Here is a 25,678-nt window from a genome sequence, read left to right as displayed (position 1 = left end):
AATTTTTAAACTAAACTGAAAAGTTATGTATCAAAATTAAAAAAGGGGTTTTAAGAAGTACCTAAAGGTAAAAGTGTAACTAACCTGCCCGAGCCGGTAGAAAACGCACCTCGTCAGCTATAGTGGCAAACGAGATCTGAGTAGTTACCGCCTAGCATTGTGGGATATAGGGGAGCCTCGAGCCGGTGGAATTAGCTCGAGCTTTAGTATTGGCCGAGTCGGAGCAGAGGATGGGCTCCGAACCCATCCAGCAAGAATGAAGGCGAGATTGACAACTTATCAGATGTTTAATAATGCGCTTGTTAAATTAGCACAAAACCGACTAGTGACATCGTGGTCTGTGCCTAGGCATGGAATACAGTAAGAATGAAAATCCTTACGAGGTATTTGCTTGAAATACAATTACCTTTTACTGACATCGGTCTGAGGCAAGAAAAAGTTAGCTTTACTGAAGACTTCTGAGATTTTCGAAGTCTAATTTCAGAACCGGAGTCGGCCGACCGGCACTTGCGAACTGCTTTTGCTTTGGGCACTGCGCGGCAAGAAAGACCGAAGAAAATGGCGTCTGCTGCATCTTATATACCCCTGGCGCACTGACGTCAGGGAAGAAGTGACAGCAACAGACGCCAGACCAAGACTTTGAAACTCTGGCAGACTGCGGGACCGCCTAACGGCAGGATAACCCAAGTGTAATGACTGCAGCAGTGAAACACTATGAACATCCCCTGGAAATTCATCTCTTCCCACAGGTAGATTCAAAGGGTGGGCGTTTACCCCTTACCAAGGAATGCAGGTCCTCTGCCAATTTAAGTCCTGCTGAGAGGTCTGACTGGGAGCTAGAAAGGCTGGAATGAAAAGTAGAAGACTTCCGGGGAGTAGGTTTTTGTTTAGGCCTGCAGGCATCGGAAGCAGACAGCCGAATGCCTCTGAGAAGTAATGAAAGTTCTTATTTGCTGGAAGCAGAGACCTGCAGAGTGATCTTGGCCCCAACCAAAGAATGGCACTCAACTGATGCTGATGTTAAGGGGCCCAATGGCATATCAGCCTCCAAAAGAATCTTTATAAAGGCCTTCACCAGCACCTCAGCTGTGGTAAGGGGCTGTGAAAGTGCCTCAATGACTTTCGCAACAACCAGTTCTGGCAGGCTGAAGGCAAACTAGCATCTTCAGAAGGCATAAGCTTAGGCTGTTTGCATTTAGGCACACAGATGTCCGGACGCAAAACAGATGCCATCCCACACAGATTAACAGGACTAACAAATCTAGCTAAAATATCAGTCCTACATGGAAGAGTTCTGGAGTTCAATAGTCTGCAGAAACAGTTGGGAACATCATAGGTTGGGGGCCAAACAAGTAACAGTATGAAAATCTTGGTGTGGAATTTGTTTGCCACAAAGGAGGCAGTTAACTTTTTCTGACATTAGTTAGAAAGGCAAAGTTCCAAAACGTGGTACATAGCTTTTTGAAGTTCTCACTAGTGAGGACTGACCAACGCAAGTACTGGATGTCTGCTTCAGGCTCAGACGGCAAGAAAGAACCACGGTCAGGTCAGCGACTTAACATACCCCAGCGTTCTGACAATCAAGTGAAGGCATCCACAAGTTACAGGAGGGGGAAGAATTTTACTCGTAGTCTGGTTAAGGGCTTCCACGGCAGGAAATCCCACAAGACAGGACTGCAACAGTAAAACAAACATCTAGGTACTTGTGCTACAAAACTGCAATCATAAGAACAAGCAAGCAAATAAGCACTGAACACTTATCACATTAAGACATAAGACTATTGCCAAGTCCATATCAAGGACACATGGCATCTTAAGAATTTAGCATATCTGAAAGCCTTCTGACCTGTACTACATAAAATGCTGAAAAGGTAGGCAGTCAAAAATTCAAGCAAAAAATTTAACTAAGTCAGGTAATTAAGGCAGCCAACGTCCCCATTGTTCACATCTGTTTCTCAAATAAAAGCAGGAAAACTGTAACACGTCTACTAGCATTTTAATTTAAGTTTGTTTTATTTAAGTTTAATGTTAATTCCATGCTGTGTTTCAGTAAGAACAATACAGATTCTGTATCTGTGGCTCCAGTCAGATATCCAGTAGTACAAATTAGCTTCAAGTTACACATACTGAACAAAAGAGTAGACTAAGACAGAAGAGAGCAAGAAATGGGAAGTGGAAGGAAGGGATAAGAAAGAAACCAAAGAGAATGTTTCAACACACATGCAGGCTCTGTCAACAACCTCCAACACCAACCTGCTTTCAGGAGGAAAAAAACAGGAGAGAGGCAAATATGAGCTACCAGGGAGTTTTAAACTGTTACCAGCTATATTCAGTGTTCAGCAACAAAGTCTTTGCAGACAGTACTTCAACAGCTAAAAAGTCATGACATCTACACCAAAACCACTACAGCCACTATATTCAGTTTTCAGGTTCAATATACAATCCCAAAACTCTTCTGATCATAAGAAATCAGTTCAGCCAGTTAAAAAAAAGATACCATCTTTATATGCTCTACAAGCAAGATTTTGGCACACTACTCACTTGATAGGCTTATTGTGCCATACATGGAAAAATGGCAAACACATCTGATGTCACAAGAGACTGCTACTACTAAACACTTATGATTACAATTCCATCTTTTATTTCTATACATTGAAAAAATATATTGATGGGTTAAATAATGCTGAAAAACTTAGTTCTGTTAGTGTCTCAGACAACTTAAAATGCTGGCATCACAGTAAAAAAATCCAGGAAGTTCACCAATGCCTTCAAGATTTTCTTAAATCATGTAAAATAAAAATGTGCCCATTTGGGCAGACACTTCCGAGAACCAGTGGAAAAAGTCAAATTCAGAGGTTTCTCAGTGTGATACTGGGGTGCTCTGGAAGGAGACTGGACTTGAGGGTGCAAGAGGGTCACTTGTTGGCCATTACATATCACTGGTTCTCATCTTCCACATCCTGCAGCGCTTCTTTGTTCTGTTCTTCACCTGAAAATTGCAAGAATAATTACTTTTAGCTGAAAGTCACCACACGTTTAGCAAAACCATTTGTTAGTTAATTCACATATGGAAAGGTGAAACTTCATAAACTACACCCACCATCCACATTTCAAACTTTTCCCCAAACATTAACATTTACATTAGTTTAAATGGTCTTACACTGCTCTTAGCTCTAAATGGCAAATACCACTGGTCTTGCACTGGCATAAGGAATTGTGCGGAGTAATAAGCTTTTCACACAAGCACTAGTAAACACAAACTTTCAGGAATTATTTCCTTATAGAAATGTTCCTGCAATATAAACAAACCAAAAAACTGAGCCAAAGTATGAAATGCAACAAAAATGGAGTCTGCTAAAAAGTGATCCAAAGTAGTAGAGAATGATTTGAGTAAAGCTTTGCCTCCCCTTGATCTACTGCTATGGGCTCATTACATTAGAGGGTCACTGCAACAAGTCAAACATATGAGAATTCTGGGCAGTAAGACAAACCCCCAAAGTGATGGGCATTGTCCACGAACATGGCTGTGCAAAACTATCCTATCCCAAGATTAAGCTTGTTGCTTTTAGTCCCTGGTGCTATGTCAGTTGCACACACAAGCATTTAAAAACGCTGCAGCTCTTGTAAAATGAGCCAGAGTACTGTCCAGAAGTGTTCAGCTGCACTTACAGCCAAAGGCAATACAAACATACCAACCACTGACATTTGCATACTCCTTACAGCTAAGGAATCCCTTTCTTTCATGAAGGGGAAAAAGATCAGATTTTAATGAACAAATCCTAGTGTCCAACATGTCTTGGCATTCTGTGCAATAAATGCTCTCCAGCATTCCTGTAGTTAAGGACTAGTGCAGTCCACCTCCTCTAGCAATAAAAGCACCATTTTTAGGAATTCTCTGTAGAGAGGTTTACACAAATTTTGCAACCATCAGAACCCTTAACTTCCTCATGGATGTAACTACCTCTAGACATCCACAAAAGGTACTCCAACTCTGAGTCAGGATGACTGGCTTTTCTGGTATAAAAATAATTCCAGAGAGGGTGGTACTAAACTTCTAAGGTCTTATATGCCCAACCCCTTTGAAAAAAATGAAAGAATTTAGCTTCTACTTAAGACAGACTGATGTTAATCATGTACGCACTAGAGAGAGTAAACAGTACCGCAATATTTGCTCCTGATTTTTCTAGTAGCTTCTGCCTCAGACTTATCAATACTCCAGCACACCCACTTTACTGTTGGGAAAGATTAGTTGTGTAAAATCTTACCATAACCATAAATGGCCTTCTCTTTCACGTTGCAGTATTCTCACAGGTGTGATCCTCCTTGGCTCATCTATCAAAGCTTAAACTTAGTGGGTGCCAGGGCCATAAAGGTGACATCCACAAATCCTGCTTTGGCAATTTCTCCAACTTGCAGTGCTTAGTGAAAGTGTGTACAAAAAATCATGTGGCTGCCTCTCAGATAGCGGCCGTTATCCAGGCCTTTCAGAAAGGCCCCTGAATAGGCCAATGATCTAATGGAGTGGACTTTGTGTGGGCTAACTCTCTACCCTGGAAAGAAACAGAAGGCTATAGTTTTGCAAATCCAGGAAGATAGTCTGTTTGGATACAGCTTTCCCCAGGGCCCTGGTATGAAATGAGAGTTGGACTTTCTAACGTCAGTATTGTCCAGGTAAAACCTCAGTTGCCTGTGAACATCTACGGAATGGAGCACTCTGTCCGTTTACCCACCTTCCCTTTGCCACAGAATGACTGACTGGTTAAGAGACAGTTCACTGACCACTGAGCATGAAGCAGGGGATAGTAGAAAGAAACCCTGGCCCTGTGAAAGTGTGTGTAGGGTGGAGTAGTGATGAGTGCTTGCAGCTCAGACTAGCTGAAGGACCACTAACAAGACAGTCTTCCAGGTGCACATATGTAGTGTCAGAAGCTACAGGTTCAAAGGGGGAACTGGTAAGTTTTTCGTCAAAGTTAAGGTCCCATGCAGGAGGGATAGGTTTCCTTGATGGTCTGATGTGTGGAACCTCAAGAAAGTTTCACCTCCAATCTCAATAGGGGTGGATCAACAGGTAAAAGCAGGCTGAAATTGCCGACAAATGGACTTTCACTGAAGAGTACGAACGCTCCGATTTTAGGAGCCCTCACAGGCTAGAACTAGAGGTACATGCACTTGGAAGGGGTGCAGATGCCTTTGAAAACACCAGCTGGAGAAACTTTTCCATTTTGATAAATAGAATCTCCTCGTAGTAGGTTACCTGGCCTCCTGCAGGACAGATAGCACGGATGTCTGAAAGGTATCGGAAGTTTATCACCCACAGGGTAAGGTTGAGGGTTTGCAGATGAAGGATCCCTTCAATTGTGTGAGAAGGTCCACCATGTGAGGCAACTTTTGGTGATTGCACTTGGCAAGAGAGAGAAGGGGGAACCAATGCTGCCTTGACCAACAGGGGGTCACCAGCAAGATTTTTGTTTGTTTTGCTGAATTTTCAGCAGGACCTTCAGAATGAGAGGGAAGGAGGGAAGCAAAGAACAGCCCCCTCCATGAGACTGAAAAGTCATCTACTTTCCAGGTTAGTGGTAAGGGGAGTTTGGAGCAGAACAGCTGTAGTCTGCTCTGAGGGGAGGAAAACAGACCTGTGGGGTGTCCCCACTGGTGGATAATGTCTAAGAAAACATCCCTGTGCAACATCCATTTGTGACATTGACCTGCTGACTGAATCTGCCCGATGGTGGTCTTGATGGGATGTACACAGTCTGTAGTGTTACACTGTACTGAGTGGCCAACTCCCATGATTGAATTGCTAGCCTGCAATGTAAATAGGATCTGCCCCCCCCCCCCCAGTTTGTTGATGTACCACATCACTGCGGTGTGGTCTGTGAAAACTTTTAAGAGACCAGGGTGTATGAACAGGAGGAAGGTCTGTAAAGCTATGAGAGCAATAATTTCCCTCTTTTTCCTAGAGGGAGGGCTTCCATTGAGCCTGCACCTGGAGACCGTTCATAGTGGCCCCCATCCCAGATCAGACATCTGTGTACATGAATTGGACTGACTTCGTGGACTGTAGAGGGAGACCTGGATTCTGGCTTATTTGTTGGATCCACCACCCCAATTCTTTTCAGGCAGGGCAGGAAGGGCACTTAAATCCAGGAGGGGATTGTGCTGGGACCAGACATTTTTAAAGTACCACTGCAACTTCATGTGCAACCTGGCAAGGGGAAGCATAGGAAGAGTAGCTGCCTTTAAGCCCAGAAGGCGGAGAAATTCCCTGGCAGAGATGTGGGTGACTAGTTAGGTTTTGGAAAAAGCTGGTTAGAGAAGTGACAGTCTTGTGGGAAGGCCTTCATGAAATCCGTCCTTATTCTGCAACCAAGAAAATCTGATCTTGGGATGGAGTGAGGGAAGACTTCAGAAGGTTGAGTAAACCACAGACTTCGTAGGAGAGAGTGTATTGCAAACGTACTTGAGCACTTGCCTCTTCTGCTTGGATGAGGTAGTTATCCAGGTAAGGGTAAATCTGTAAATGCCTTTTGTTCTGTAGAAGGCTACTGCGACAAACCAAAGTCAAGACAGTAAATTGCTAGTGCGAGGAGGATGACAGCAAAATGCAGAAATCTACTGAAGTCTGGGTGGATGTGTATATGGAGGTATGACTCCATCAGGACCAAAGTGGCCATGAAGGTGCCGGGTTGTCAGTGGAAGAAAGGTTTGTAGGGATAGCATGTGGAAAAGGTACACACAGGAAAGGGTTTACAGGGACAGGTTCCAGTAAAGGCATCCAAAGGCCCTCCTTTTCAAGGACCAGGAAGAGCCTGGAGTAAAAGCCTTAACCCTCTGTTCCTGTTGGAACCCTCTCTATGGTGCCCTGACATGGTAAATCCTGGATGACATGGGATATCGGGTAGATTTGATTTTTTTGGAAGGGGTATACCTTTTGATAACTGCTTTTCCTGTCAGGTCACCACTACTGACAAAACCCAGCAGTTGTGTTGCCACAGGGAGAGACAAATGTGGGTAGAAAGGGGGATATGGAAGAGGGTATTTAGGCAGTTGTGGGTTGTTTGGTCTGTCTGGAAAAGGATGCCTGAGGGTAGATTGGGAGTTGTCCTGGGGGATGAGGGTTTCCTAGCCCCTTTCCTTTGAAGCGGAAGGAGCAGGTGCCCTCCTAACAAAGCTTGGTTTAGCAGGATAGTTTTTAGAATTTAGGCAAGATTAGTTGTGTAAAAAGATTACCATAACCACAGATGTCCTCTTCCATGTTGCAGTATTTTTACTGTGGGATCCTCTGCCTCAGGCAACCCAAATGTCCAGCTCCTATGCAAAAGCTTAAGCCTGGTTGTAACCAGGTGAGTGGGAGTCACACGCAGGGCCATAAACCACTGGCATTAAATGTGACGTCCACATGCACAAAACTCAAATGACTGCCCAGTCGGGCAACAGTCCAAGGAATCCAAGAAAGATGCCATCTAGACAGGGTATATGTAATGAAGGGTGTGTGAAATACTGCAACATGGAAGAGGACATCTATAGCTATGGTAAGATATTACACTAATTTATGTCCTATTCTGATGTTGCAGTATTCTTACTGTAGGAATGCGCCACAGCAAGAAAAGTACAGTTGTGTACACTTACCATAAATGTAGATGTTGGGAGTGTATTCACTGTTGCAGTCATTACATTTGGGTAATTTGCTGGCAGGTTGCCCTCAGTCAGCCTGAACAACAGTTTTGGGTCCTGCGTCGGTTGCTGTCTCCTCTTCCATGAAGCCAGGTAGTCAGCGGTATAAAACATGCAGCCGACGCCATTTTATTCAGTTTTTCTTGCCACAGATGCCCCCAAATGGGGAGCAAAAAAAAATGTATATATGTATGTGTGTATATATAGATATATAGATATATATATATATATAGATATATATATATATGAATAAAAAACGTAAATATATAGATGCACTTTTAGAAACAGACTACCTTCAACTAAAAGCAAATACACCACAAAGGCTTTTGAGTATAGTGAAAGGTATAGAAAGGGGGATGGCGGGTGGGTAACCCAGACTGCAACAGTAAATACACTAACATCTACATTTATGGTAAATGTACACAACTGCACTATGCTGGTGTTTCACTGTTGCAGTCATTACATTTGGGGAGAATCCCTAAGCTATGGATGGGAGGACTGAACTAAATAGCATTAGGAGCGGCTATAAGGCCCTGCAGAACTGCAGTGGCAAAGTCTGCCCTGGATTTGGAGAGGAGGCAAATAATGCTTTAAGAAGGTATGAACAGAGCTCCAAGTAGCAGCCTCTAGAATGTCTTTAGTTGGAACCCCTCTGAGAAAAGCTGCTGAGGTAGAGGCAGCCCTAGTGGAATGTGACCTGATCCCCTTGGCCACAGGTTTACCATGGTGCAAGTAGCAGAAACGAATGCAGTGGCTTATCCACTTAGAAATGGTCTGCTTTGATATAGCCTTCCCCTCTGACCCTGCAGCAAATGCTACCAGTAGTTGCTCAGACTTTTAGAGATTTGGTCCTGTTCAAGTAGAATCTTAGTGGTCTGTGTACATCAAATGAATGCAGAATCCGCTCCTCCTTGTTCTGTGGACATGGGTAAAATGTTGGCAGGTGAATTGTCTGGTTAAGAGCCACACTGGATACCACCTTAGGCATAAAAGGATTGGTCCTGAAGGACACCCTGTCCGGGTAAAATGTAATAAAAGGCTCCACAGCCATGACAGCCTGTAGTTCTGAAACCCTTCTTGCTGAAGTGACTGCCAAGAGAAAAGCAGTTTTCCAAGACAGAAATGTTATATCCGCAGTAGCTGCTGGTTCAAAAGGAGGCAGGGTGAGTTTTTTCAGCACAAAGTTGAGGTCCCATGCAGGAGTTGGTGATCTTCTGGTAGGCCTTAAATTTTTGGCTCCTCAGATACTGTTTAAGCAGAGGATGAGAAAAGAGGGGAGGCTTGGTGTTGTAATGAGCCAAGATGGCAGAGGCATGTATTTTTATTGAAGAAAATGATAAGACCTTGTCAAGCATCTCAAACATTGTAAAATCTGAGGAATATTGGGCTTTGCTGTGTCCGTTCCTTGTGCTTGGTTCCAAGCCCAGAATCTCTTCCATTTATCAGCATAATATTTTCTAGTACTAGGCCTTCTGGCTTCCAAAATGACATCCATCACAGATTTACTGAGAGGTGTCTGAATTAAATGATCAGCCATGCTGCAAGGATCAAAGTTTGGAGTGGAGTGTGCAGAATTTGATTCTGCTGCTGAGATAGTAGAGGAGGTATTTGAGGCAAGTACCAAGGAGGAAGTTGAGACATTCCTTAGAATTGGGTACCAGTGCTGGAGAGGCCAGTCCGGAGAAACTAGGATCATTTTTGGTTTTTCCTGTCTTTTAGTAAGACCTTGGAGAGAAGAGGCAGACGGGGAAAGGCATAGACTGATAGGTTTTTCCAACTGAAGGATAGGGCATCCACTTTCCATGCTTTTCTGTGATAAGTCCTTGTGTAGAATTTGTCCAGCTGATAATTTTGGGGAGAGGCAAATATGTCTGGGCTCCCCCATTTCTGTGTTAACATGCTGAAGATTTGTGGATCCAGTTTCCATTCGTGCTGGTCCATAAGATTTCTGCTTAGGTCGTCTGCCAGAGTATTTTGTTTTCCTGGCAGGAATTGAGCTTGAAGATGTACTTGGCAAGTCAAAGCTGTGTTCCACAATGCCATGGCTAGTCTGCAAAGGGGATAGGAATGTGTATCCCCCCTGCTTGTTTATGTACCACATAACCATGGTGTTGTCAGTATTTTGTTTTCCTGGCAGGAATTGAGCTTGAAGATGTACTTGGCAAGTCAAAGCTGTGTTCCACAATGCCATGGCTAGTCTGCAAAGGGGATAGGAATGTGTATCCCCCCTGCTTGTTTATGTACCACATAACCATGGTGTTGTCAGTCTAACAGTAGTTGCCCTGGGTGAAGTAAGTCCTTGAAGGCTGTCAGAGCATTCTGAACGGCTAGCATCTCTTTCTGGTTGATATGCAGATGCATTTGTTTTGGGCTCCATTTGCCTGAATGCAACTCCCTGCCAGGTGGGCCCCCCAAGCATAGTCTGACGAGTCTGTAGTTAGGGTTTGGGTGGCAGGGTGTAGAGTGAATGACAGTCCCTTGTTTTGGTGACATGTCTGCCCACCAAAGAAACTCCCGTTGCAGGGAGGGAATGAGAGGCATCATTGTTTCCAGACTGACCATGTTGACTCCATAAACTTTTAGGTACCATTGTAGTTTCCTCATATGCAGTCTCGCATATGGAATTAGTAGAATGCAGGATGCCATGAACCCCAAAGTCTGCAGAATTTGTCTCGCAGATAACTGGGTTTTTGTGGCCATTTGTTTTAAGTATGTTGTCCGCTGCATTTGTCTGGTGTAAAGTACGCCATCTGGGCAGTTGTATTCAAGCTTGCACCCAGGAATGTAACTGAGGATACCAGTTGGGATTTCTTTTCGTTTATTGTGTACCCTATATGCATGTTAGATGCCTTTTTACAAAGGCCAGATGGAGTGTCCTTGTCCTCTGTTTGAATGAGACAGTCATCCAGATAAGGATAAATTTGTATGCTTCTTTGTCTGCAGAATGCAATTACTGGGGCCAGGCACTTTGTAAAGACCCTGAGCGCAGTAGATATGCCAAAGGGCAGTGCAGAGAATAGGTAATGCAAAAAACCTGCCTTGAAGCGGAGGTATCTTCTGCATGATTCCCTTACTGGGATATGCAGGTATGCCTCAAGTCTAGAGTCACTAACCAAACGTTCCTGCCCAGCATAGGCAGTAGCTGTTGTAAAGTCAGGATTTTGACTTTTGGAATGTCCAGGAACGTGCTCAAAATCGATAAGTCCCATATTGGACGTCAGGTATGGTCTTTTCTGGGTACCAGGAAAAGTCTTGAATAAAAACCTTGTCATTTTTCCTTTTCTGGTATTGGTTGAATAGCCCCCATATCCATGAGGGACATAACTTGTTTCTGAGCCTCTGCCCATTGATTTTGTGGCAGATCTGGCCAAAGTTTGGAATTGGCAAAGTATGGAAATGAAATTTGTACCTCTGGGATACTATGTTTAATACCCACTTGTCCTAGGTAATTAACTGCCAATTTCTGTGCATGAAGTGCTAGTTTTCCCACCAAGGGGGCTGCCAGAAGATAAGTGCTTGGTAAAGGTAGAGGGAATTCATCGAGACCGCTTACTGTAGGGCTGTGCTTTGTTTCCTCCAGATTTGGAGGTGGAGGCACCCCACTGCTTTGACCTGTAAGAACCCTGTGATTGGTATCTGGAGCCTTTTGAGCAACTGGATTTGCCTTGAGTGGCTGTGTTGGACACAGGAAAGGACCAATTTTTAATAGGCCAGTGTCTACTGAACCTGGGTGGCTGCACTTGCAAGAAATCTTTCACAGTTTGCATAGATTTAGCTTTGTCTTACATTTTCTTTAAAACCTCTTCTGCCTTACAACAGAGTATCATGCTGCAAACAGGCATCCAACAATTTAGTTTTAACATGATCAGGCAGATTTTGCTCCTTGCGCCAGGCATGCCTTCTAATCACAGATCTAGTAACTGCAGCCCTGCAAGAGGCCTCCATGGAATCAAAACCACATTGCAAAGTATGCTTTCCAACCTGTTCTGCTGAATGCAATAATTCCTGTAACTATTTTCCACACAATCAGAAAAACATTTTCTGTTTCAGTAAGCCCATAACATTCCTTTTAAATTTAAGCAAATGAAACTGGCAGTTTACGGCCCTAATTGCCAAGGCTGCAGACATATAAACCTTTCACAATCTATCCAGCGCCCTGGAATCTATCAGAGGGGGGTAGGATTTTTGGCTGTAGAGGCCTTTACACCCTTGGGACCCTGTGAAATAGTCTCAGGATCAGCAGCAGGATTTTTGAACAGAAATTTGTGCGAGTCAGGAACCATGTAACATCTGTCTGGCATACTAGGAGCCGGAGGTAGGGAATCAGGAGCCATGCTTGATTCCGAAAACAACAACAATGTAATACAGGAGGTATTGCCAAAGGCCTATGCTGAGGAAGAAGGAAATCCCCAAGCCTCTTTTTTGATTCAGAGAAGTCCCGACTCTCCAAGTGAAAATGTTCCCTTAAAGTATGCAAAGTTTCTCCAAGAGAGAAATCCTCAGGAGGAGATGCAGATTGGATGGATTCTTCTGCATCAGAATCCTCATAGGGTGGAATAGAAAATTCCTGATCAGAAGAAATGGAAACCTGATCTAAAGATTTGATCAGAAGAAATGGAAACCTGATCTAAAGATTCATAATCAGTGCCTTGCCTAGGCCTCCTAGCAGGGGACGGGGTTGGGAACCCCTAATCAAGGTAATTAAGTCCTCAGCCATTTTGATAATCTGTTTTTTTAGGTATAGGGGCCTGAGCACGTGGCTCATGCATCGGTTTTTTAGACAGATTTTTTTTTATCTTGTCGTTGAGGCTGGTGGTTTAATATAAAAATGTTGAGGCCTGAAAACACCCTCAGAAGCTGGTTCCTGCTCAGCGGCTCCAGACCCATCCAAGGGAGAGACATCCGCAGTTTCAATACTCAATCTCGCAGCATACCAGACTCCGAATGGTTCTCTGTAGAGGCCTGCGACTCAAAAGTAGTGGGTATCAGGGGCTTCGACTGGCTTACAAGAAGCTTCGTCGGTTTTGGACCTCTGTCTTTCTTTGCGCTTCTTGTGAACTCCGGTTGTCTGATTGCCAACTGACATTTCAGGATAATTAAATCTTGATCCAAAATATTTAGAAGCAAAAATATACAGACGCTTAGTGCGTTCGTTAAATCTGTCACAAAACAGACAGCAAGGCATGTTATGATCTGGGCCCTAGGCAAAGAATACAGTACAAATGAAAATCCTTGAGGTATTTGCTTCCTACAAGTAATGCAATTATCAACTTTTACTGACCTCGGTAAGGAGCAAGAAAAAGCTTCTCCAACGGGGTACTTGGCTTTAGTTTGAAGACTTTGGTTCTGAAACTCTAATGTGAAAATTTCAGGAGTCTGCCGACCGGCACTTGCGAACTACTTCTCCTTCAGGCACCGTGCGGCAAGAAAGACTGAATAAAATGGCGTTGGCTGCATGTTTTATACCCCTGATGTCCTGACGTCATGGAAGAGACAGCAACAGACAGGACCCAAGACTTTGTTATTCAGGCCGACTGAGGGCAACCTGCCAGCAGATTACCCAAATATGACTGCAACAGTGAAACACAAAGAACATGTACAGTTGTGTACACTTACCATAGATGTTAAGTTTTATTCACTGTATTTGGGTTATCTGCCTGCAGGTAGCCCTCAGCCGGCCTGAATACCAGTGTCTTGGATCACTGTGTCGGATGCGCTCTTCTTCCATGACGTCAGGTCATCAGGGGGTATAAAACATGCAGCAGATGCCATTACATCAGTTTTTCTTGCCCCAGGTGCCCCCATAATGGGAAGCAATTGTGTTATGTTACACCAACAAAAAGCAAATAAACCAGAAAGCTCAAATACACCAAACAAGGAAAGGTAGAGTGAAGAAAGTCAGGGGGCTGGAGGGAGGGTAACCAGGACCACAGCAGTGAATATACTCTAACACTCTAACATCTACATTTATGGTAAGTGTACAGAACTGTACTATGTTCTTAGTGTTTCACTGCTGGTCATTACATTTGGGTAGATTCCTAAAGCTAAGGAAGAGGAAGTTAGAGAGCATTAGGACCAACTATTAAGCCCTGAAAAACTGCAGTGGCAAAACCAGCTCTGGATTTAGAAAAAATAGGCATGTGGTAATGCTTGGTGAAGGTATGAACAGAGCTCCAGGTAAGCAGCTTCTAGGAGGTCCCTGGTAGGGACCCCTCTGAGAAAGGCTGTAGAGGTAGATGTAGCCCTGGTGGAATGTGATCTTATCCCCCTGTGGGGTAGGTTTGCCATGGCGCATATAGCAGAAATGAATGCAATGGGCTATCCATGTAGAAATGGTTTGCGTTGAAATGGCCTTCCCCTGTGCCCCTGCAGCAAAGACAACTAGCAGCTGATCAAAGAGGCTTAATCCTGTCCAAATAAAATCAATGTAGTCTGTGCACGTCCAAAGAGTGCAGAATTTGTTTTGTTTTGTGGAAGGTAGGCAAATTAATGGACTGATGTAGGGCCACACAAGACACCACAATGGGCATAAAGGAAGGATTGGTCCTGAGGGAAACCCTGTCTGCATGGAAGACAATGAAGGGCTCCACCATGAGACTTTCTTGCTGAAGTGAAGGCTAGAAGGAAGGCTGTTTTCCAAGAAAAGAATTTCAACTCTGCAGTTGTAGCCAGCTGGTTCAAATGAAGGGACAGTGAGCTTTTCCAATATAAAGTTAAGGTCCCAGGCTGGAGTAGGGGCTCGGCTGGGGGGTCTTAAATTTTTAGCCCCTCTGAGGAATTGCTTTAACAAGGGGTGAGAGAAGAGGGGAGGTTCAGTATTATAATGTGCTGAAACTGCAGAGGCATGAATTTTAGTTGACTAGGATAGGCTTTTGTGGAGCATTTCTGGTAAGTACTGAAGAATGAGGTAAACTGGGCAGCATACTGCCCATACCCTGGGTCTGGCTCTAGGAACAGCATCTTTTCCACTTTTCAGCATAGGATTTTCTAGTACTAGGTCTCCTTGCTTCCAGAATGACCTCTAGCACCTACTTACTGATGGATGCTATTGGAGAGCTCAAGGAATTAGCCAGGCTGCAAGATTCAGGGTTTGAAGCTGAGGGTGCAGAATCTGGCCCGCCTGCTGGGACAGCAGGGAAGGTGTCTGAGGTAGGTGCCATGGATCCAGCAGTATCATGCTGCACAAGAGGAGGTACCAGTGCTGGCGAGGCCAGTCTGGTGCAATAAGACTTGTCCTTGGTTTGTCCTGTTTGACCTTTAGCAGAACCTTCGAGAGAGGTAGAAGGGGAAGGCATAAACAGAGAGGCTTTCCCAGGTAAAAGGGCATCCACTTTCCAATCTCGACTGTGGGGAGTCCTTGAGCAGAATTTGTCCAATTGGTAGTTCTGTGGGGAGGCAAAAATCTCTTGAGTCCCCCCCATTTATTCAAAAGGTTGAATATTTTTGGTTGCAGTTTCCATTCGTGTGGGTCCATGAGATTTCTGCTAAGGTCTGCCAGTGAATTTAGCTTGCCTGGCAGGAATTGAGCTTAGAGGTGCACTTGGTAGCTAAAGGCTATGTTCCACAGAGCCATGGCTAGTCTGCAGTGAGGGTACGAGTGGGTTCCCCCCTGCTTGTTTATGTACCACGTAACTGTGGTGTTGCCAGTCTATCAATAATCGTCTTGGAAGGATGCGGTCCTTGAAGGCTGTCAGGGAATTCTGTACAGCCAACATTTCGTTTTGGTTGATATGCAGGTGCAACTGACTCTGGGCTCCATCCGCCCTGAATGCACCGCCCTGCCAAGTAAGCCCCCATGCATAGTCTGACGCGTCTGTAGTCAGGGTTTGGGCAGCAGGGGGTAGATTGAAAGGGAGCCCCTTGCTGAGGTGGCAGCCCTCTGCCCACCAAAGAAACTGTCTTTATACAAGGAATAATAGGAATTCATTGATACTAGGTCCTGAGAATGTTGACACCATAGGCTTTTTAGATACCATTGTAGTTTCCTCATATGCAGTCTTGCATATGGAATTAGTAGAATGCAAGAGGCCACGAACCCCAGGGCTTGTAGGATGTTCCTTGCAGATAGCTGGGTCTTTGAGGTCATAGTTTGAAGTAGGCTGTCAAACTTGGCTTACCTTACACCAGAGAAACATCTTCGAAGTGGTGTTCAATCTTGCTCCGAGGAATACAATCTGTTGGCAGGGTACTAGATTTTATTTTATGGTGTACCCCAGCGAGGTTAGTTTCTTTACAAATGCCAGATGTTCATAGCATGTCCTTGGCTTTCTGCCTGAATCAGACAATCGTCCAGGTATGGGTGTATTTGAATATTTCTCTGCCTGCAAAGTGCAATGGCTGGATCTAGACACTTTATGAATACCCTTGGCGCAGTAGATAAGCCAAAGGGAAGTGCAGAGAACTGATGGTGCATGGAGCCTGCTCTGAAGCATAGGTATTTCCTGCAAGATTCCCTTATTGGAATGTGCAGGCAAGCTTCCTTTAAATCTAAGGTTGCTAACCAGGCATCTTTGCCTAGCACAGGAAGCAGTTGAAGTGTTAACATTTTGAATTTTGGGATTGCCAAAAAGGTGTTTAGAAGACAGGTCCAGGATAGGACACCAGGAGCTGTCTTTTCTGGGTACCAGGAAATGTCTTGAGTAAAAACCTTGGCCCCTTCTGCTGGGACAGGCTGAATAGCCCTCATACTAAGAGAACCTGTTGTTGAGCCTCAGTCCAATCATTTGTCTGGCCAACCATTTGGGGTTGGTAAGGTGTGGAAGTGGAATCTGTATCCTTGGAAAACTATTTAAAACCTATTTGTCCTGGGTAGAGTTCCCAGTTTTTTTTGCATTTAGCGCAAGCTTTCCTCCTAAGGAAGCAGGCAGCTGAGCAGGACTTGGAAGGGTTAAGCTCAAGTCATTGTGACATTTTTCCATAGGGGGGTGTCTTACTTCCAGCTTTGGAAGTGGGAGCCCCCCACTGCTTAGGCCTGTGGGTAGACAGACTGTAGCCTACGTGGCCTGCTGTTCCTGGGTTTGGACTGAGAAAGCCTGGAACAGACTGGAAAGGACCAATTCTTAGAAGGCCAATGCCTACTAAATCTGGGAGGCTGTACTTGCAGGAAATCTTTAACAGTTTGCATAGATTTAGTTTTTTCCTCCATCTTTAAGGACTTCTGCTTTGTTTCCAAACAGGCGGCCTTGGTTTAAGGGAGCATCCAGTAATTTAGCTTTAACATGATCTGGCAAGTTTTGCTCCTTAAGCCAAGCATGCCTTCTAAGTACAGATCCAGTGACAGCAGCCCTGCAAGATGCTTCTAGAGTCAAAACCACATTGCAACATTTACCAACTTGTTCAGCAGAATGCATTAAATCCTGTAATTCTTTATGGTCAGGAATCATCATTTTCTGTTTAAGGCCCATAATATGCTGCTGATACTTTAACATATGAAACTAGCAATTTAAGGCCCTAATGGCCAAAGTAGCAGAAGTGTATACCTTCTTACCCCATCTGTCCAAGGCTCTGGAATCAGAGGGGGTAGGGATTTTGGCAGCAGTAGCCAATACCCCTTTGGTCCTTGGGAAATGGTCTCTGGATCCGCAGTAGGATTCTTGAATAGGAACTTGTAAGTCTGGTACTCTAATACCAGTCAGGTTTTCTGGGAGCTGGAGGTAAAGTGTCTGGGGCCAGGCTAGATTCCAAGACATCTACAATGTCCAGAACAGGAGGGATAGCTAAAGGCCTGTGTTGAGGGAGGAGTAAGAATTCCCCAAGCCTATTTTTGGAGAGTAATCCTGGCTTCCCCAGCGGAAATGTTCCCCAAGACAGTTTGCAAGGTTTCATCAAAAGAAATTTCTTCTGGGAGGGGAAGCAGAGGGAATGGAATTGCTGCATCAGAATCCTCATAGGTAGATAAAGGCAAATCCTGGTAATCAGAAGAAACAAATCAGTTCCAGGTCTCAGAGGGGGAAGGCTGGCTTCCCCGGATTAAAAAGGTCTTCAGCCATTCTAAGCGTTTAAGCATATGGGCCTGACCATGCGGGTGTGGACATCAGTTTTCTAGGCATGGGTCAAGTTTTAGGCCTTGATGAAGATGGCATCGGTTTGAAATACAAATCTGTAGGCGGGAATACACCCTCAGAAGCCAGTGCCTGCACAGCGGCTCTGGACCCATCCAAGGTAGAGACATCCGCAGGTTCCAGAGTCAAAGAAGCATCTCGCGGCATACCAGACTCCGAATGGATCTCAGTAGAGGCCTGCAAATCTGAAGCGGGTATCAGGGGCTGCGAAAGCACCTGAGTACCAGTGAACTGGCAACTAGCTTTACGGAAGCGTCGTCATTTTGGACCAATGCGGTCTCTATCTTTACATTTTTTCGTAATATCAGCCATTTCTGGATAAATGGAGTACTAAAATAATTTGCTGCAAAAATAGACGAATAGTTCAGAGGTTGAATAAGGCACAAAACCGACAGCAAGGGAAGTCGTGGTCTGGGCCTAAGCAAGTAATGCAGTATGAATGAAAATCTTTGAGGTATTTGCTTTCCACAGGTAATACAATTGTTAACTTTTGCTGACATCGGTTAAGAGCAAGAAAAAGGATCCCCAACGGGGTACTTAGCTTTTTTTTGTAGACTTCGGTGCTGAAACTCGCAAACGAAAATTTCAAAAGTCGGCCAATTGACACTTGTGAACTGCTTCTGCTTCGGGCACCATACGGCAAGAAAGACTGGTGTCTTGGTGTCAGTTGCATGTTTTATACCCCTGACGACATGGAAAAAAAAAGACAGCATCTGACGCAAGGAACCAAGACTCTGGTATTTAGGTCGGCTGAGAGCTACCTTCAGGCAGACAACCCAAATGTAACGACTGCAACAGTGAAACACAAAGATCAGGAAAGGGTGGAAGGAAAATACAGTTGTGTACACTTACCATAAATGTAGATCTTAGATTGTATTCAATGTTGCAGTCATTACATTTGGGTTATCTGCTTGCAAGTAGCCCTCAGTCGGCCTGTCTCACTTGCTCTCTCTTCCATGACGTCAGGGGTATGAAACATGCAGCCGACGTCATTACACCAGTCTTTCTTGCAGTGTGGTGCCCGAAGCACATTGCAAGTGCTGGTAGACTTCTGAAATTTTCTTTCGAGTTTCAGAACCAAAGTCTTCAACTAAAAGTTAAGTTCCCCGTTGGGGAAACTTTCTTGCTCTAAACAGATGTCAGTAAAAGTAAATTGCATTTCTTGTGGAAAGCAAATACCTCAAAGATTTTAATTCGTACTGTATTCCTTGCCTAGGCCCTGACCACAACATACCTCGCTGTCAGTTTTGTGCCTTATACGTAGTCGATATATTTGCGCTTCTAAATATTTTTGGTGCTCTGTTCAATTATCCTGATAGGTCTTCGCTAAGCCAGACTACCAACATTCCAAAGAAACAGACCGCCCAGTTCGCTGGTACTCAGTGAGGCGCTTTCACAGCCCCTGATACCCGCTACTTCAGATTCACAGGCCTCTACTGATACCCATTCTGAGTCCGGTATGCCGTGAGGTGCTTCAACCATGGAACCTGTGGATGTCTACCTTGGATGGGTCCGGAGCTGCTGTGCAGGCACCAGCTTCTGAGGGTGTATTGAGGCCTGACTTGCATATTAAACCAGCGCCATCTTCAAGGCCTAAAACTTGAACTATGCCTAGAAAACTGACACCCAGACCGCATGTTCAGGCATCTATGCCTAAAGAACAAATAAGAATGACTGAAGACCTTATTACTTTAATCAGGGGAAGCCAACCTTCCCCCCCTCTAAGAGACCTAGGACAGTTTGCTTATGATACTTCTGACCAGGATTCTGAAATTTGTTTCCCCTGATGACCAGGACTTACCCTTGTCTACCTATGAGGATTCTGATGCTGAGGACTCTACTCCCCTCTGCACCCCCCCCCAAGAGGAAAAAAAAGGCTTTGGGATTTCTTGCTCCTGCCCCAGCACAGGCCTTTAGCTATAGTGAAGCACAAAGAACATCTGCAATTCCCAGGAATCCATGCAGGATTGCCCTTGCAAATCCTGCCCTGGCTCAGGAGACAGTCCAATTTGTAGTGTTTGGTAAAGGTATGCACAGAGGATTATGTGGCTGCCTCAATGGTGGCTTGTGTCCAGGCCTTTTCGAGGAAGGCTCCTGAAGAGGCCACGGTTCTTGTAGAATGTGCCTCAACATTACAAAGCAAGTCTTTGCCATGGTAAGAGTAGCAGAAGGAAATAGTTTTTCATATCCAAGAGGATATAGTTTGTCTGGATACAGCCTTTCCCAGGGACCTGGGGTGGAAGGACAGAGCTGATTGGACTTAAAACGGCTTTGTTCTTGTCCAGACAGAACCTTAACTTGCCTGTGGACAAAGGAGTTGAGTACTCACTGTCATACTAAGGAGGAGAAGGTGGATAAACAAATGGACTGATTGAGGGACAGCTCACTGACCACTCTGGGCATGGAGGGATTGGTACGATGGGTCATCCCAACTGTGGAAGATTGTGTAGGGTGGAGATGCCATGAGTGTTTGTCGTTGAGACCCTTCTGGGTGAAGGGCTACTAATAGGAGTTTTCAAGGTGCACATCTGCAGAAAAGCAGAACTTGCTAGTTCAAAGGGGGCAACAGTGAGTTTCTCCAGTACGTAGTTTAAGTCGCAGAAAGGGGAAGGGGTAGGTTTCTTTGGTGGTCTGACGTGGAGAACCCCTTTTAGGAATAGTCTGGCATCCAGCCTGGAAAGATGTGGAGCCAAAGATAAGCAGGCAGAAATGGCAGATAAGTGGACTTTTACTGAAGAATATGAAACTTCTGATTTTATGAGTGCTCACACAGAGGCTAGAACTAGTAGAACATCCACTTGGAAGGGGTCCCATTTGCCTTCAGACACACCATCTGGAGAACCTTTACCATTTAGAAACATAGGATCACCTGGTAGTGGGTTTCCTGGCCTCCTGCAGGATGGACAGCACATCCTCAGAGTACCGCTATCAAGAGATATCACCCAGAGGGTTAAACAGAGCATCTCCAGGTGTGGATGAAAGAGATCCCTTCCTGTTGTGTGAGCAGGTCCACCTTGTGTGGCAACTTATGGTGGTTCCCCCTTCTCTTGCCAAGGGCAAAGAATAGTTGTGTAAAATCATACTATAACCACAGATGTCCTTCTCTTCCATGTTGCAGTATTCTAGGTGAAGGCTTTCCTGCCCTCAGGCGAGTCGTACGTCTGTGTTTATACAAAAGCTTCAGCTTGGCTATTGCAGTGTGCGTGGGATGTCACATGTAGGGCCATAAACCAGGGGTCTTAAATGTGAAGTCCGCATGCACAATCCTCAGAACTTGAAGTCCAGCAGGCAGAGAAAGGCCCAGCAGGAGGGATGCCAGTTGTTTACAGGTGTGTGACGGAGTCCTACTGTAAAGTAGGTAGTACAGGTAAGGAATAAGACCTGGAGGGACTGGTGGGCAGGAAGGAATGAAAGAGGACGACAGGTAGGAAGAAGGCATGGAAGAGAAGGACATCTATGGTCATGGTAAGATTTTACATAACTTCTGTCCTATTCCTATGCGACAGTACTCTAGGTGTGGGAGTGTACGACAGCTTAAGAGGATGAGAGGGTGGTGGTAGATGAAGAGGGTTCTACAAGACCCTGCAGGATTGCCCTGACAAATCCTGTCCTAGCTCTGGAAACTTGGTCTAATTTGTAATGCTTGGTAAAGGTGTGGATAGTGGCCCAGGTGGCGGCCTCCAAAATGGATGCTGTGTCTAGGCCTTTCATGAAAGCCCATGACGTGGCCACAGCTCTAGTGGAATGGGCCTAGATTCCTCTTGGGGGTTCCTTTCCATGGTGAGAGTAGCAGAACCAAATTGCTTTCTTGCTCAAGCATGCAATGGTTTGCTTGGAGAAAGCCTTGCCCAGGGCTCGGGGGTGGAAGGAGACAAAGCTGGTTAAGTCTTTCTGATTGCCTTGGTCTTGTCCAGGTAAAATCTAAGTTGTCTGTGCACATCCAAGGAGTGCAGTATCCTCTCCCCTTCATTAGTGGGGAAGGGGGAAAAGGTGGGCAGATGGACTGGTTAAGAGATAATTGACCTTAGGCATAAAGGAGGGGTGGTTCACAGGGACACCCTGTATTTGTGAAAGACTGTAGGGGGGACAGGGCATTAAAGATTGCAATTCTGACACTCTTCTGGCTGAAGTGATAGCCACCAGCAGGACTGTTTCCATGTACACATCTGTAAGGAGGAAGGCCCAGGCAGGTTTAAGGGGTTGTTGGGTTAATTTCTCTAAGATATTGTTAAGGTCCCAAGACTGAGGGATAGGTTTCTTAGGAGGTCATGTGCAAGACCCCTTTAAGGAAGAGCTTTACATCAAGCCTGGCTAGCAAGGGGGGGTTCCAGAGGTAGGCTGATATGGCAGAGGTTTTCTACAGAAAAAAGGCCACTTATCAACTGACAAGTAGTTTAGAAACAGGGGAACCTCAGCAGAGCTAGGGTCCCTTCCCTTTTGGAGACACCATTTTGCAAATATTTCCAATTTAGCCAGGTAAGATTTTCTGGTGGTAGGTTTCCTTGCCTCCCTTAGGACTGAAAGCACGTCCTCTGAGTAGTGGTGTCTGAAAGGGATCAAAGTTTTATCACCCACAAAGTCAGACAACAACTGTGGGTGCAGGACAGTTCCTTTGTCTTGTGATAGTAGGTCCACCTTGTAGGGTAACTTGAAGTGATTGCCCTTGGCTAGTTTGTGAAGTAGGGGGAACCAGTGCTGTCTTGGTCAGTAGGGAGTCATTTGGTTTGTCCTTCTGAATTTTCAGGACGACTTTCCGAATCAGTAAGAATGAGGGGGGGAGGCATAAACGAACTTCCCCTCCCAAGAGATGCTGAAAGCGTCTCCATGATAGAGGAGAGTGGGTTTTTGAGCAGAAGTTCTGCTGCCTGTTTTGGGGGGGGAAGCAAAATTAGTGTACACTCACCATAAATGTAGATGAAAGTATTCACTGTTGCAGTAATCACACTTGGGTTATCTGCCTGCAGGTAGCCCTCAGTCGGCCCAAATACCAGAGTCTTTGGATTTCTGCATCGGATGCTGTCACCTCTTCCATGACATCAGGTTGTCAGGGGGTATAAAACATGCAGCCGGCACCATTACACAAGTTTCTTGCCCCAGATGTCAGGAGCCCCCAAAATAGGAAGCTATTATAGAGTGGAACACCAAGTAAAATGTAAAATACCTCTGCCATAAAAGATGGCCATAAAGAGGATAAGTAGAAAGGACAGAGAAAGCCATGGGGCCGGAAAAAGGGAAACCAGGACTGCAACAGTGAATACACTAACATCTACATTTATGGTAAGTGTACACAACTGTACTATGTTCTTAGGGTTTCACTGTTGCGGTCATCACACTTGGGCTGATTCCCAAAGCTGAGGAAGGGTGGCGGCAGTCAAGAAGCATTAGGGCTGGCTAGCAGCCACCTTAAGACTGCTGTAGCAAATCCAGCTCTTTATTTAGAAAATACAGGCAAGTCGTAATGCTTGGTAAAGGTGTGTACAGAACTCCAGGTTGCAGCTTCTAGGATGTCCCTGGTAGGGACTCCCCTGAGAAATGCTGTAGAGGTTGAAGTAGCTCTAGTGGAATGAGTTCTCATCCAGGGGGGTAGGTTTTCCATGGTGCTTGTAGCAGAAATGGATGCAGTGTGCTACCCATTTGCAAATGGTTTGCTTCAAAATGGCCTTGCCCTCTGCCCCTGTAGCAAAGCCGACTAGCAGCTGGTCAGATTTTCTGAAAGGCTTAGTCCTGTCAAGGTAGAACCTGAGCTGTGTGCACATCCGAGTGCAGGATCCTTTCCCCTTTATTCTGAGGATTAGGGAAAAAGGTTGGCAAAATGGATTGGTTTAAAGCTACACTGGATACCACCTTGGGCATACAGGATGGGTTATAGTCCTGAGGGAAACCCTGTCAGCATGGAAAATGAATGAAGGGTTCCACCGCCATTAGGGCCTGTAACTCAGACAAAGTAATAGCTAGAAGGCAGTTTTCCAAGGGAGGAATTTTAACTCTGGGAGGGTGGCCTAATGCTTAAGGTGTTTGCCTTACAAACACAAGGTACAGGGTTTGAGTCTCACAAGGGATAACTGGCTAGCCTTACAATGGCTCGCAAGGGCAGTTAGCCTAGTACTAACCTATGAAGCAGCAGGTTCAAAAGGGAAGTGTGAGCTTCTCCAGTACAAAGTTAAGGTCCCAGGCCGGGGTGGGAGCTCTCCTAGGGGGGGCCTTAAATTGTTAGCTCCTCTCAGGAACTGTTTGTGAGAGGGTGAGAAGAGAGGTGGCTCAGTATTATAACGAGCTGAGCTGGCAGAGGCATGAAGCTTGAAGGATAGGCCTCTGTGGAGCAGCTCTACTAGGTAATCAAGGATTTGAGATAAGGTAGGCACAGCTGTCCCCTTTCCTTGAGACTGTCTCGAAGAAAAATATCTTTTCCACTTTTCAACATAGGATTTCCTAGCACTAGGCCTTCTGCCCTCAAGGATGATGTCCAGCACCTGTTTGCTGAGGGATGATGGTGGTGTATTCAGGGGATAAGCCAGGCTGCAAGGTTTAGGGTTTGCAGCTGTGGATGCAAAATCTGTCCCTCCTGCTGAGACAGCAAGGAAGATGTCTGATGTAGTTGCCAGGGTGGCACTGCTGTCAGACTGCGGAGTGGGTACCAGTGCTGGCATGGCCAGTCTGCTGCAATAAGGATTGCCCTTGGCCTGTCCTGTTTGATCTCGAGTAGCACTTTTGAGAGGGGCAGAGGAGGAAAGGCATAGAGAGGGGTTTTCCCATGTAAAGGATAGGGCATCCACCTTCCATGCTCTGCTGTGAGGGTTCCAGGTGCAAAATTTGCTCAAATGGTGGTTTTGAGGGGAGGCAAAAAGGTCCACCTCCAGTGTGCCCCACCTCTGGGTTAGAAGTTTGAATGAGCTCGGTTCCAGTTTCCACTCGTGGGGGTCCAGTAGACTTCTGCTCCAAGTCATCTGCCAGTGAATTTTGCTTGCTGGGCAGGAATTGAGCTTGTAGGTGCATTTGGTTCTCAAGGCTGTTCCACAGGCCATGGCTAACCTGCAGAGTGGGTAGGAATGAGAGTTCCCCCTGCTGTACCACAACTGTGGCGTTGTCAGTCTATCAGGAGCTGTCCTGGAAGAATAAGGTACTAGTGAAGAAGGCAATGAGAGTAGTAAGCAAACCAACTATGTTTAATCCAGAAGCACACACTCACAACGTACTAAAAAGTACACAAACTGCAAAACAAAAATAAAGCGTTTTTCATCCTACTCACTAGCAGGACTTCAGATAAAAATGTCAAAAACTTCATCACTTAATAAAAAAGTGGGCGTAAGCCACACAAGTTACACTCAATTAACTTAGACATTGCTCACTGATAAACAAGTTGCGATTTCAAATGCATATCACATATATAACCAGGAAAAAGCTTAAAGATTACATATATCTGCAAGTTTCTACCTCTTCTAGCAACATAATAATTAAACAAATAAAAGGCTTCATTGTTAGCAACAGTGCTAACAAAACTAAAGTTAAAGTCTGAAACAAACACTGAAGTTTGTTGAAGCCTGAAAAGTACAGTTTTGTACCTACCATAAATGTAGATGTTTGAAGATCCACATTGCTGCAGTCCTTACACTTGGGTAGTCCCGCTGTCCTCGGTCGGCCCGAATATCAAAGTATAAGGCTGACGTCGGTCAAGGCGCATTTGACTGACATCAGGACGTTAGGGTACAAATGCGCATGACCGACATCATATCCTCAGTCTTTTCTTGCCCCAGATGTCAGAAGACCCTAAAAATAAAGGGCAAAAACCAAAAGACAGCAAACCAACAACCAACCATCCTAGCACTAAAAATATGTACAATATATACAATAGACAATATACACCCAATTGACCACCCAACCCACACAACCGCCTCTAACAGAGGGGAAGGAGGGAGGGTAAATTGGACTGCAGCAATGTGGATCTT

At 45.1% G+C, this 25,678-nt stretch overlaps 1 protein-coding gene across 2 annotated transcripts in view; it reads right to left on the bottom strand.

The window, feature by feature from the left end:
• Window positions 1-1,989: 1,989 nt before the first annotated feature.
• Window positions 1,990-25,678, bottom strand: part of YWHAE (tyrosine 3-monooxygenase/tryptophan 5-monooxygenase activation protein epsilon) — a 958,490-nt gene continuing 934,801 nt past the window's right edge. For both annotated transcript variants that reach the window (XM_044054341.1, XM_044054340.1), the window contains one exon: window positions 1,990-2,989. Coding sequence is in view for 1 of the 2 variants with exons in the window: in XM_044054340.1 (XP_043910275.1) it covers window positions 2,937-2,989 (53 nt within the window). In the remaining variant the exon portion in view is untranslated. The remainder of the gene's footprint in view (window positions 2,990-25,678) is intronic.

Source organism: Protopterus annectens, chromosome 13.part0 (genome assembly GCF_019279795.1).
Source record: "Protopterus annectens isolate FY-2018-M chromosome 13.part0, PAN1.0, whole genome shotgun sequence".
Taxonomy (NCBI): Eukaryota; Metazoa; Chordata; order Ceratodontiformes; family Protopteridae; genus Protopterus; species Protopterus annectens.
This window is presented reverse-complemented; position numbering and strand designations above follow the sequence as displayed.